This window comes from Sarcophilus harrisii, chromosome 3, assembly GCF_902635505.1.
Source record: "Sarcophilus harrisii chromosome 3, mSarHar1.11, whole genome shotgun sequence".
In the NCBI taxonomy this organism is placed as follows: domain Eukaryota; kingdom Metazoa; phylum Chordata; class Mammalia; order Dasyuromorphia; family Dasyuridae; genus Sarcophilus; species Sarcophilus harrisii.
The window spans coordinates 293,153,880-293,166,490 of record NC_045428.1 but is presented as its reverse complement, the minus strand read 5'-3'; the positions used below and the strand labels follow the sequence as shown (position 1 = coordinate 293,166,490).

The window sequence follows — 12,611 nt, the reverse complement described above, 5'->3', positions numbered from 1 at the left end:
TATCCTGAGGTATATTTTCTTTTTTTTTTAAATAGCTTTTTATTTACAAGTTATATGCATGAATAATTTTACAGCATTGACAATTGACAAACCTTTTGTTCCAATTTTTCCCCTCCTTCCCCCCACCCCCTTCCCTAGATGGCAGGATGACCAATACATGTTAAATATATTAGAGTATAAATTAAATACAAAATAAGTATACATGTCCAAACCGTTATTTTGCTGTACTAAAAGAATCGGACTCCGAAATATTGTATAGTTAGCCAGTGAAGGAAATCAAAAATGCAGATGGGCAAAAATATAGGGGTTGGGAATTTGATGTAATGGTTCTTAGTCATCTCCCAGAGTTCTTTCGCTGGGTGTAACTGGTTCAGTTCATTACTGCTCCATTGGAATTGATTTGCATCTATCTTTTTTATTAAAGCTTTTTATTTACAAAGCATATGCATGGGTAATTTTTCAACAATGATCTTTGCAAAGCCTTCTGTTCCAAATTATTCCCTCCTTCTCCCCCATCTCCTCCCCTAAATGGCAGGTAGTCCAATACATAACATCTGCCTCTTAAGGGTCTCTCTGATGATCAAATAAGATATGCTTCACCAACCTTAAAACACTATATAAAGGGAAGCTATGATTATGATTATGATTATGATATCTTAAGTAAGTTTACAAGGGAGGAAAAAAGTAAGATTGGTAGGGAATAAGCCCGTTCACTGAAATAATTAACATGATAGGCTAATTATGTTACAAGACAATAATGATTGCCCTTACCATAGATAGACAATACTCTACTGTGTGAGAATTTCTGTCACCGGGTTTACTTTTTCTTCTTGTTACAGACTCACGAAAAGAAGTTTAATATGAACAAGTGCATCATATCTCTAAGAGATCAGAAAATTGCTGTTATTGAAGAGATCCAGTGCCTGGTACAAGAGTTGAAAACCATTCATTCCATCTTGCCTGAAGATAAACATCTTCCTATCCCTGAGGTACCCCAATTACAGCCTGAGGAAGTGCCAGAAAGAAAATACCAGTACGATGAAGAAATTTTATTGGAGTTTAAGCTAAATCAGGAGGACAAACCTGTGGAGGAAGAGCAGAAAGAAGAAGAGCCAGAAGTTGTTGTGGGCTTTGCTGGAGGAATAGCTAAAGCTACTCTCAGGGAAGCAGACTTGGCAAAGCAAGAATCTAAGATAGGAAAATTTCCTTTACTGATTTTACCAGAAGTCCAAAAGCCAGTGGAGTTTCCAAAGACAGAGCCAACTGATGTGGAACTGGAGATCATGAAGAGGGAAGAAATCAGGAATATATATATGCAGCAACATGTGATTGACAGGGTAAGGGAAAAGGATAGTTATCTATGAAGAATTCTTCCCTAACTAGGGCTAGAGTTTAAAAAAAATCTTTTACTTTAATACCCTTCCCTACTCTCCCCTTTTTAAAAGCACTCTGAAATGTGCTTCTTAGCTGGGTAACCTGGGCCCCAGAATTTCTTCAGGAACAGGGAAAGGATTTACTACCCTACAGTTATTTGTCAACCAGCTAAAAACAAAGCAAGAGAAGAAAGTGTGATCAGAGCCAGTAGTAGAGATGCTTTAGACCACTTTTCAGGCTATCAGAATTTAAAAGTAATCAGATCTCTCCAAGGAACTTGACTAACATTATGTTCCCCCTCAAGCTCTATTCATAAGTTCATTCTTTGGTAGGTACTGTATAGGGTAATGGCAATATTTGAAATGTGTTCTGAAGTATTTTCTCTCCTTGAGAAACATCTATTGATATTTTGAGTTTAGTTGAGTTGATACTGAATTCTATAATGACTTATTATTGCCAATCTACTTAAGTCTTTCCTCTGCTTGACTTTCAATGAAAGATCTTCCAAAATCTTACTTTATCCCATATAAAGTCTACAAAATTCTAGATTCACATGAAGGAAGATCAGAAGAATATTAATCAAGAGAGAAGTTAGGGAAGCATAGATAGAGTAGAGTTGTTCATAAAGAACTAGTTTATAAGGATTAAAGGAAAAACAGGGGGATAGGAGACTGTGGTCAGAGAAAGTTTTGAATAGTATCTTATATATATGTTACTGTTTTTAACATTCATTTTTATAAAATTTTGAGTTCTAAATTTTTCTTTCTCCCCTCTCCTCTTCCTAAAATAGTAAACAATTTGATATAGATTATATATGTGCAATCATGTAAAACATATTAGCTATGTTGTGAAAGGAGAAACAGACCAAAAAGAAAAATCATGAAAAAAATTAGGTGAAAATACTATACTTTGATCTGCATTCAGAGTCCTGGTGGACTTCCTATGCATGTGGAAGCATTTTCCATCATGAAACCTTTGTAACTATCTTGTGTCATTGTATTGTGGAAAAGAACTAAGTCATTCATATTTGATCACCACACAATGTTGTTAATGTGTACTATGTTCTGGTTCTATTCATTTCACTTTGTATCATATAAGTTCATATATTTTTTCCTAGGCTTTTTTTTCCCTGAAATCTGTCTGCTCATCATTTCTTATTGTGCAACAGTATTCTTTTACATTCATATATCACAGCTTGATTAGCCATTTCCCAATTGATAGGCATCCCTTCAATTTCCAAATTTTTTTGCCATAAAAAAGAGCTGCTAAAATGTTTTTTTTTAACATTTAAGTCCTTTCCCTGTTTTATGATCTGTTTAGTTTATAAACTTAGTAGAAATATTGCTGCATCAATGGATATGCACAGTTTGGTTGCCATTTGGGGCAAATTCCAAATTGCTCTCCAGAAATGTTGGAGCAGTTCACAATTTCACCAACAGTTCATTAGAATCCTAAATTTTCCCATTTTCTCTACAACATTTATCATTTTTCTTTTCTTTCATATTAGTCAATTTTATACATGTAAGGTGATATTTGAGAGTTGTTTTATTTGCATTTTACAGAAAGTTTTTTAAGAGCTTTGGATCATGGAAGAAGAAAAGTTTAAGGTGATGGGGAGATAAAAAGATGCCATTTGTAAGGTTCTCATGAATCTTAAAGGAAGAGAGTTTGTTGAATGATAGTGGCAGAGGAACTAGAAGTGACAATGAGGAACTAGTATTATGTTTTCTCCTTTTGGACCTGTATGTGCACGAATGTTTGTGGCAGCCCTTTTTGTAGTGGCTAAAAACTGGAAACTGAATGGATGTCCATCAGTTGGAGAATGGCTGAATAAATTGTGGTATATGAATATTATGGAATATTACTGTTCTGTAAGAAATGACCAACAGGATGATTTCAGAAAGGCCTGGAGAGACTTACACGAACTGATGCTGAGTGAAGTGAGCAGGACCAGGAGATCATTATATACTTCAACAACAATACTATATGATGACCAGTTCTGATGGACCAGGCCATCCTCAGCAACGAGATCAACCAAATCATTTCTAATGGAGCAGTAATGAACTGAACTAGCTATGCCCAGAAAAAGAACTCTGGGAGATGACTAAAAACCATTACATTGAATTCCCAATCCCTATATTTATGCACACCTGCATTTTTGATTTCCTTCACAAGCTAATTGTACAATATTTCAGAGTCTGATTCTTTTTGTACAGCAAAATAACGTTTTGGTCATGTATACTTATTGTGTATCTAAGTTATATTTTAATATATTTAACATCTACTAGTCATCCTGCCATCTAGGGGAGGGGGTGAGGGGGTAAGAGGTGAAAAATTGGAACAAGAGGTTTGGCAATTGTTAATGCTGTAAAGTTACCCATGTATATATCCTGTAAATAAAAGGCTATTAAAAAAAATGTTTTCTCCTTTTTATAATGTTTCCTCTCCTCTAGAGTTACTCCTCCTCATCTAGTACTTCAACCACTTAAGTACTAGACAGGAAATAAAGAAGTCTAGGATAAAGGGGCATTTGTTAATAAGAGCTTTAAGAAGCTATAATATATAAGAAGATATTATATATCTATAATTATATATAATATAATGTAATAAGCTTTAATATTTGTTAAGGTCTTAATGGAATGGGAGGGCAGAAAATGATGTGGATAGTGGAGGGGTAGTACTGAGAGAGGTAAGGAGAAGAGTATGAAAAGATAGGATGGGGAGAGGATATTTAGCAGATGTTGACTCTGGAATAAAAGCAAAGATAACTCTGGATAAGAGAAAAAGGAGTTGGAAATTTTTCTGACATATAAGGGGAACAATGGACTGAACATGGAAAAAATATAATTCCTCACTGTCACTTGATTTCCAAAGGCCGTAGATATTACAGTTCTAAGATCCAGGTGGTTGAAAACAAACAAACAAATCAAAAACAAGTTGGTGATTAGGTCCCTGGGGACTTGGCTGAACTCATTCCATATAGCTATTCTGTATCTTCATCCCAAAATAGCAGGGGATAGGGTACATCTATAATATATTTTATAAGTGGGCAGTCTCTCATCTCTTGATCTTTGAGTCCATAGGATGTGTGTGTATAATTCACATATAATATATATTATATTAATATATTCTAATTTATTGTTGCTTTTGGCAAATAATCTCTTTCCACTTGATAAGTAAATCAGATGTTTGCTGGTTAAACACTTTCTGGGCTCTTTTGATATTCTTGTTGTGACAATTAGTTCACATTAATTAAACTTCCTGATAAAATTACAGTAGTTAGTATTGATGTCAGTTCTGTTGTCTCTTTTCCATTTTTCCTTTTTTTACATATGTCTTGTAAAGTGACTCAGATATTTTACATAGTTTTGATTATTTTAAAAGAGATTTTGTTTATCACTTCCTTTTGGTTTTTGTTTTTGCTACATGGAAATGCTCATGATTTTGTCCATTTACTTGATCAAAAAGCATGCTACTTTCTGGGTACTGTTGTATCTTAGTTTTCTGATTAAAACATCTATAGTTATCTATAGTTAAAGATAGTATCATTTTCTCTTTGTTGATGTTTATGCCTTTAATTTCAGTCTCTCATTTTGTGGCTATTTCTAGAATTTTTAGAACTCTGTTAAATTATCAACGGGAAAGAAAGCATCTTTACTTTATCCATTCATTTCCTTGAAAGGCTTGTAGTATTTATCCATGTCAATTTATCACATTAAAAATAGCCTTTGTGTGCATGGTACAATGGATAGTGAACAGAATCTGCAGCCAGAGAACCTGAGTTTGAAGCTCAACTCTTCCACTTACTCCTTGAATAATAATAGATAAGTTTTTAACTTCTTTGGTCATCTATAAAATGATGTGGTTAAATTCAGTGATGGCTAAGGTCTCTTCTCATCCTAAATCCTATAATCCTATGTTTTCAGGATTTGTAGTATAAATGAGTTTGGTACTTATTTTTTAAAAGTCTTCTCTGCATTTTTGTTATAATCATGTACTGTTCATTAATTGTTCTTCATTTGATTAATTTTGTCAATATTTTCCTGATGTTTACCTATCATTTTCCCTAGTATAAATTCACTTAGGTTAGCGTGAATCTTTTTTTAGAAACATTAATTAATGCACTTGTTTTGCTAGAACGTTTAGCATAATGAGAAAACAATAAAAGCTTTAGTTTAAAGAGGCATTAATTTACATTCCTATTTTTTTGGGGGGAAAACCTTATCTTTTGTATTTAACTTTTCTTTTACCTTTTCCCACTATTTTTTCATCTTTTCTCAATTTCAGATCAGAGAACTTATTATTACATTTGATGCAGAATTTCGTCTTCTGAGACACCAGAAACTTAAATTAGATATTCAGATGAAGTTAGCTGACCTGCATCATATAACATTATTTCAAGAAATGCTTCTCCTCAAGAATTTTGAAAAACAAGAGAACATACTTCAAGAACGTGTCAATTCATTGGACAGAGAACAACAGGACATGAAAGTACGTATACTTTTTTATACTTTATGAAAGTATGTATACTTTAAGAAATTTAGTTTGATAATACTGTGTTAAAACCCCTGATCAACTAGGGATGGATAATCCAAATATTTTTATTCTCTTGCCTTTCCCTTTCCTTCTTTCCATTCTCTGACTATTCCAACTAATTTTTTTCTTCCCACCTTCTTTTCTCCTTCCCATCTTTATGTATCATTCTCCTTAATTATTATACTTTGATTATTTTGGAGAGATAACTATTCAAATAACAGGTCAAACTTCTATCCAGTACTCCAACTCTAATTCTTGATATATCAGAAACCAATAAATCTATTTTAAAAACCATTTAATTTAAATATGAAACAGTGTAAATAATAAGAAAGTGAAACAAGTAGTCAATATATTCTTTATTTTCCAATACAAATTTCCTGCATCTCTGGGGGCTTTATAATATAATTCCCCCTGATTCATTTTTAGCTCTCCAGCATTTCAGAAAAGCACAGCCATGTGGCTGTGTGTATGTAAAGTGGTGTTTCTTGGAAGAAGTATGGAGAATAGGTATCTGTTGAACTGCGATCTTTCTTGAAATGGAGAAATGAAGGTTGAAGATGCAAGTCACAAAAAGTTAGTTGTAGAAATATAACAAACCAACAGAGAAACAAACATGGATAGGAAGAGGAAGAAAGCAGGAGAGATAATACCAGGGAAGGAATAGTCACGAGCAAAACAAATAACCTGATTCTTAAGAGAAGATTAAAAGGGGGAAAAAGGAGATGCCCATCAATTAAGAAATGGCTGAACCAATAGTAGTATTTCAGTGGGATATTATTACTCTGTAAGATGAAGAAAGGGAATTCCAGAAAATTCTGGGTAGTATGAACAGCAGCAGAAGTGACCAGAACAAAGAGAACAATTTATTCAACGATAATAGCATTGTAATAAACAACAACCACCAAATTGAAAGATTTAAAAGTTGTGATTGCTGCAATGACCAACAGTGCCTCCAAAGGATCTGTGAGAAGAGGTATATTACCCATCTCTTGACAGAGAGGTGAAGGACACATAGTGCTGAAAGAGACATACTTTTTTGGGATATCACTCCTGTGTGGACTCATTTTGCTTGGCTATACTTATTTATTACAAGTGCCTTTCCCCCTTTCTTCCATTATTATTTTTTAGGGGGAAAATAACTGTGTAAGGAAAGGAGAGGTTAGCAGTAGTGAAATCTACAAAAAAATCAATCAACAAGTCTTTTTTTTTAAATAAAGCTTTTTATTTACAAGATATATACATGGGTAATTTTACAGCATTGACAATTGCCAAACCTTTTGTTCCAATTTTTCCCCTCCTTCCCCCTAGCCCCTTCCCTAGATGTCAGGTTGACCAATACATGTTAAATATGTTAAAGTTTAAATTAAATACAGCATAAGTATACATGTCCAAACAGTTATTTTGCTGTACAAAAAGAATCGGACTCTGAAATATTGTACAATTAGCCCGTGAAGGAAATAAAGAATGCCGGCAGGCAAAAATATAGGGATTGGGAATTCAATGTAGTGGTTCATAGTCATCTCCCAGAATTCTTTTGCTGGTTGTAGCTGATTCAGTTCATTACTGCTCTATTGGAACTGATTTGGTTCATCTTCATTATTGAAGAGGCCACATCCATCAGACTTGATCATCATATAGTATTGTTGTTGAAGTACATAATGATCTTCTGGTCCTGCTCATTTCACTCAGCATCAGTTCGTGTAAGTCTCTCCAGGCCTAATCAACAAGTCTTTATTAAAACTTACTATGTTTGAGTTACTGTGCAAGGCACTGACTATATAAAGACAAAAAACAGTCCCAGCTTTCAAAGACCTTTCAATCTAATGAAGATAAGGGGAGAAACATTAAAATATTTTTTAAAATTTACTGAAAGGAAGAGAAGAAAGTTCAGAAGGAAGCACAGATAAGCAGAACAATTTTGAAAGTAATGTGGAATTCTAGTACACACATATTTTAAAAGTAGACAGTACAAAATGAAGATTTACTCTTTCATAAAGATCTCGGTGCAAATTCTGCTCATGATACATATTAGCTATAGGACTCAAAGCAAATTACCTAATAGCTTGGTGTCCTTGGAAACTCTTAAGATAGTCAGCTGCAGCTTTTCATTGGCAGGAGTTCCTATGCTAGGAATTTTCTAGTGCTGATGAATCATAGATCTGGATCGAAATCAAACTACCAACCAACTAATAAATAACAAATATCACTCTCACACTGAGGGAGTTAGGGGTATGGTACCCCTTTGATCTGGAAAATCCAAGTAAAAATTTTTGAGCCTTCCTTTGAACTAGAGATGTCTGAATTTTTCTTTTTCTTTTATGGGGTACTTAGAGTAATAAAAGATAAAATATATCTATATTATACAATACTATACATGTATTTTATGCATTTCTGAGTTTCTAAACTTTCCTGTGTCATCTGCTGGCCTTCATATGTCATCAGTGGCTTTCACAAAACTCCCCCAAAATTTCCATTTAATTTCTGGTGTCAACCAGGACTTTTGAAACCACAATGGGGAAAGTTGTGATAACTATAGATAAATTTTAAAAAGAACAAATAAATAGATAAATGAATAGATGACCATAAAATTCCCACTAAAATTTGTAATACACATGTGTCCCAAGTAACAACCACCAGTATCTGGCCCTGACAGATAAAAATTTTATTTTGTGATTTGCTTTGTTGTTGTTGTTGTTATTTAGTGGAAAATAAATGAGAACCTTTCAGAGATGGAAAATAGAAAGAATGAAATTACCAGACTCCAGGATCAAGAAAAAGCAATTTATGCCAACTTCCAGGCAACTCTTGGAGAAAATAACAAATTTGCAAATTTCCTCCTGAAAGTGTTGAAGAAGAATATTAAGCGTGTAAAGAAAAAAGAAGTGGAAGGAGAGGAGGGTTTGTATCAATCCTTTATAGGCTTTTATAGTCCAACATAGAAGTGGCTGCCCTTTAAAAATATTCTCATTTCTGTTGATATTTTTGAATTTTATATCATAGTGATTTCTGAATTTATATCTTTCCATTCCTCTATGCAGTGAGCCATTCCTTCTTACAAAGAATAAAAAAGAAAAGACAAATAGTTTAGTAAAACCAACCAACACAATGGCTTGGTTTACAATATAGTTAACATTACAAAGTCACTGTCAATCTCCCAACTCTGCAAAAGAGGGAGAAGAAAGATGTACATTTTCTTCATTCTTCCTTGGTGATATTTTAATAACTCAGCATTTTCTTTTTCATTCCCTTAACACCATACTTGTCATTGTATGCATTGGCTTTTTTTTTTCAGATTCTGTTTATGTCATTGCATCCATTCCTACCCCCTGCCCTGTGCTTCTCTGATTATTTCATGTTCATTTCTTACCCTTGCAGTAAAGGTGGTGTAGTGAATAGAGTACTAGTCTTGGAGTCAGGAAGACCCAAGCTCAAATCTGGCCTCAGACATTTACTAGTTATGTGACCCAAGACAAGTCACTTGATCCTGTCTGCCTCAGTTTCCTCATCTGTAAATGAATTATAGGAAATGGCAAACCACTCCAGAATCTTTGCCAAGAAAGCCCCAAATGGGGTCACAAAGAGTCAAATGACTGAACAACACTATAATATCCCATTAATTTTATGCACCATGATTTTTCTTTAGACATTCTCCAATTGTTGAGCAATTGCATTTCCAGTTTTTTTGCTGCTATGATTATTTCGATATTTGGGAGAACCTTTCCATCTTTGATATCCTTAGGGTATATGCCTAAGAGTAGGATCTCTGGCTGTATGGACCCTCAGACATTCCCCTCCCAACCCTCCCATCCCCATCCTCAAATTTTTTCCAGCAAGATTGGTCCAATTTCTAGCTCCACCAACACTGGATTAGGGTGAGTAACTGTCTTATATTAAAAAGCAACAAAAGCATAAGATCAACAGAAGATGTTATTTTTTTTTGATCATACACATTTATGCAGATTAGCAGAGTAGAAAGTATATTAGATCTGGAGATAAAAGAACCCCAGATTGATCATTCCCTATGTGAGAGATCTTAGCTGTTACTTTACATGTCTAGTCCTCATCTCCCTTGTAAAATACAAATACTTCACAGAGTCATATATAGAAAAAATATATAGAGAAAGAAAATATAAATATATAAATATTAATATAAAATTTAACAATAATAAGAATCATATTGTAAGAGGGGAAAGGATTTCAGACACTTTCACAATAGTCCTGAAAGGTAGATGCTATTTCTATCTCCACGTTATAGATAAGAAGCTGAGGCTGTGAGGGGTTGACTTTTGCAATACTACAGCTAGTAAGCAACTGAGATAAGATTTGAACTTATATCCTCCTGATTTCCTGATTTCTATTTACAAAAAGCTGCTTCCCAGTATAATACTAGAGCATACCCCACCTAACGTCTCAGGTTCAAATTATTTGAATACAATCAATAATAAATCATAAGCTTTTTTTTTTCCAAAAGGAAGGATATAGTCAGATATTCCTATCAAACAACTTAATTTTGTTTCATTTTGCATCTGATTCCTGTTACTTAGGCCTTGGGATTTTGATCTTGACCTGCATTTTGACCCCGTCTTTTGTTGTTGTTGTTATTCTAAATTGACACTGACCCTCGACCTTACCCCCCTTAATTTTGATTACTTACTATGACTCTGATGAAGCATCTTAAGTAGCATGAAGCCATTTGGCTAGAATGCTGGGTTTGAAGTCAGGAACACTCTATTCAAATGCTTTGGAAACCTGTTAGTTATGTGAGACTGAGCAAGCCTTTTCTTGAGTCTCAGAATTGTCATGTATAAAACCAAGAACACTTACCTTAAAAGGCTGTTTTGAGGATCAAGTGAAATAATGGCAGTAAAAGTTTGTCAATCTATTGTTTGACACGCATTCACTGTAGATAGCTAATAAAATTAACTTATCATTATTGTGATATATGTAATAATAATAATAACTATTATTATTATTTATTATGCCATAGCTCTTGGTTACCTGCTAATGGTTACTTTTGGAGCAACTTTATTTGTTTAAATATTGTCAAAAATGCTAGGAATTGAAGCTATGAATGCTGCTGAAATGAATAGTTCAGATTTCATAGGATAGGCACAAGTTTTTGATCCTGACAGTGACATTTTAAAAGTGGTGTTTATAGAGAGTATTCTGGCATTTATGCTTAGAATAGAATGGTGCCTGAAGAGACTGATAATATTATTCTTTCAAATATAATAGAGAACTAGCTAATGAATACTTATGGCTCATCTCCTTTAGGAAGTCTTTGATACTGCCATTAGTTTTAATAGGAGACACAAAGGGCATGTCCAAGACTTTTAGCCATCTGAATATACTTCCTAAGTGTTCAAGTCTTGTTTATAGCCTCTAGTGAATAATCCAAATGTGTATTAGGTGGTTCATTAGACAAAGCACTGGATATCCAATAAGGAAGAACTCAGTTCTTATCATACCTCAAGCACTTGCTGACTGTGTGACCTGAACCAAATCATGTAATCTTTGTCTGCTTCAGTTTCCCTTTTTTGCAAAATGGGCATTTTAATAATTGTGAGGGTAAAATGAAATATTTGTAAGGCATTTTACAAACTCTAAAGAACTATAAAATACTAGGTTTTGTTATTGTTATTAATAAAATATCATGACACATCTTGATACATTTTAACTGGGGTGGGAGTGATTTGATTTGACTGATTAATTTAATTAATCCTAACCTTACATAAGCAAGAATAATGAATCAGTGTACTAATTTACTTTCATTTAATTTAAGGGATAAAATAGGGATAAATAATGAAAATACTTTGGTTTTTTTTTATTTATTTTCTAAATTCAAGGAATAGACCAAGCTTTGAAACTCTCCTTTGTAGTTATTCCTAATAGATCTGTTTTAAACTTGCTTTTAACAAAGATACATTTCTGTTTCAGAAGAAGAAGGGAGTAGCGCAGAAGACAGTGATGAGGAGTCCAGCTTTGAAAGTAGTGAGGAAGAATCAGAATCAGAAGATGAAGCTTTTGATGAAAGCATGGGTTTAGCAAGTAAGCTATACCATATTAATTCCCATATTGTAATATGGTTGCACCATATTAATTGAATAAAGCAATTGTAGTCTGATCATATAATTCAGCAGTTTTTTTTAAGATAATAGCTGATAGGTATGTGTCCCAACTGATAATTGATGGAAAGCTTTCCTGTAATGACCTCCCAACCAGGCAAAAAGCTAGGGAATGTCAGCTGAATCACTTCCAGAAAAGTCTCAGTCTAAAGTTATTATTATTCATTGCAAAGCAATTTTTAAAAAATTTCAGTGACTCTAATATATATATGATGAAAAATTTGTATTTTTCCCAAAAGGACTATATCGTTGAGCACCTATTTGATTTCCTATATTGCTAATATTTTGGATTACTTCAATTTGTACTCATTTTCCAGTAATCCTTGTTAATTATACTCATTGTTTTTTTTTTTTGTTTGTTTGTTTGTTTTGTTTTGTTTTGTTTTTTGTGAAATCAGCTCCAAAGAGAGGTCAACTTCTTTAATGTTCTTGGTATGTGAATAGTCTTAGGGAAAAAAAATTTATTTGATGTTCCAGGATATTTCATCTAGGATGTCCCAAAAGTTTTAGTATACTTTAAAGAGATTAAACCTTAAACTTCACTAATATTCTTGGGACATTTTATATAAGTTTCTA

The 12,611-nt window shown here is 33.5% G+C and overlaps 1 protein-coding gene across 2 annotated transcripts in view; it reads left to right on the top strand.

Moving 5' to 3' along the window:
- Window positions 1–12,611, top strand: part of CFAP44 (cilia and flagella associated protein 44) — a 122,825-nt gene that overhangs the window by 89,392 nt on the left and 20,822 nt on the right. Inside the window, exons 25-28 of one of the 2 annotated variants that reach the window (XM_031959667.1) lie at window positions 840–1,337; window positions 5,662–5,865; window positions 8,613–8,808; window positions 11,848–11,958. In XM_031959667.1, coding sequence (XP_031815527.1) covers window positions 840–1,337; window positions 5,662–5,865; window positions 8,613–8,808; window positions 11,848–11,958 — 1,009 coding nt within the window. The remainder of the gene's footprint in view (window positions 1–839; window positions 1,338–5,661; window positions 5,866–8,612; window positions 8,809–11,847; window positions 11,959–12,611) is intronic. The other variant, XM_031959668.1, reaches the window with a different exon arrangement.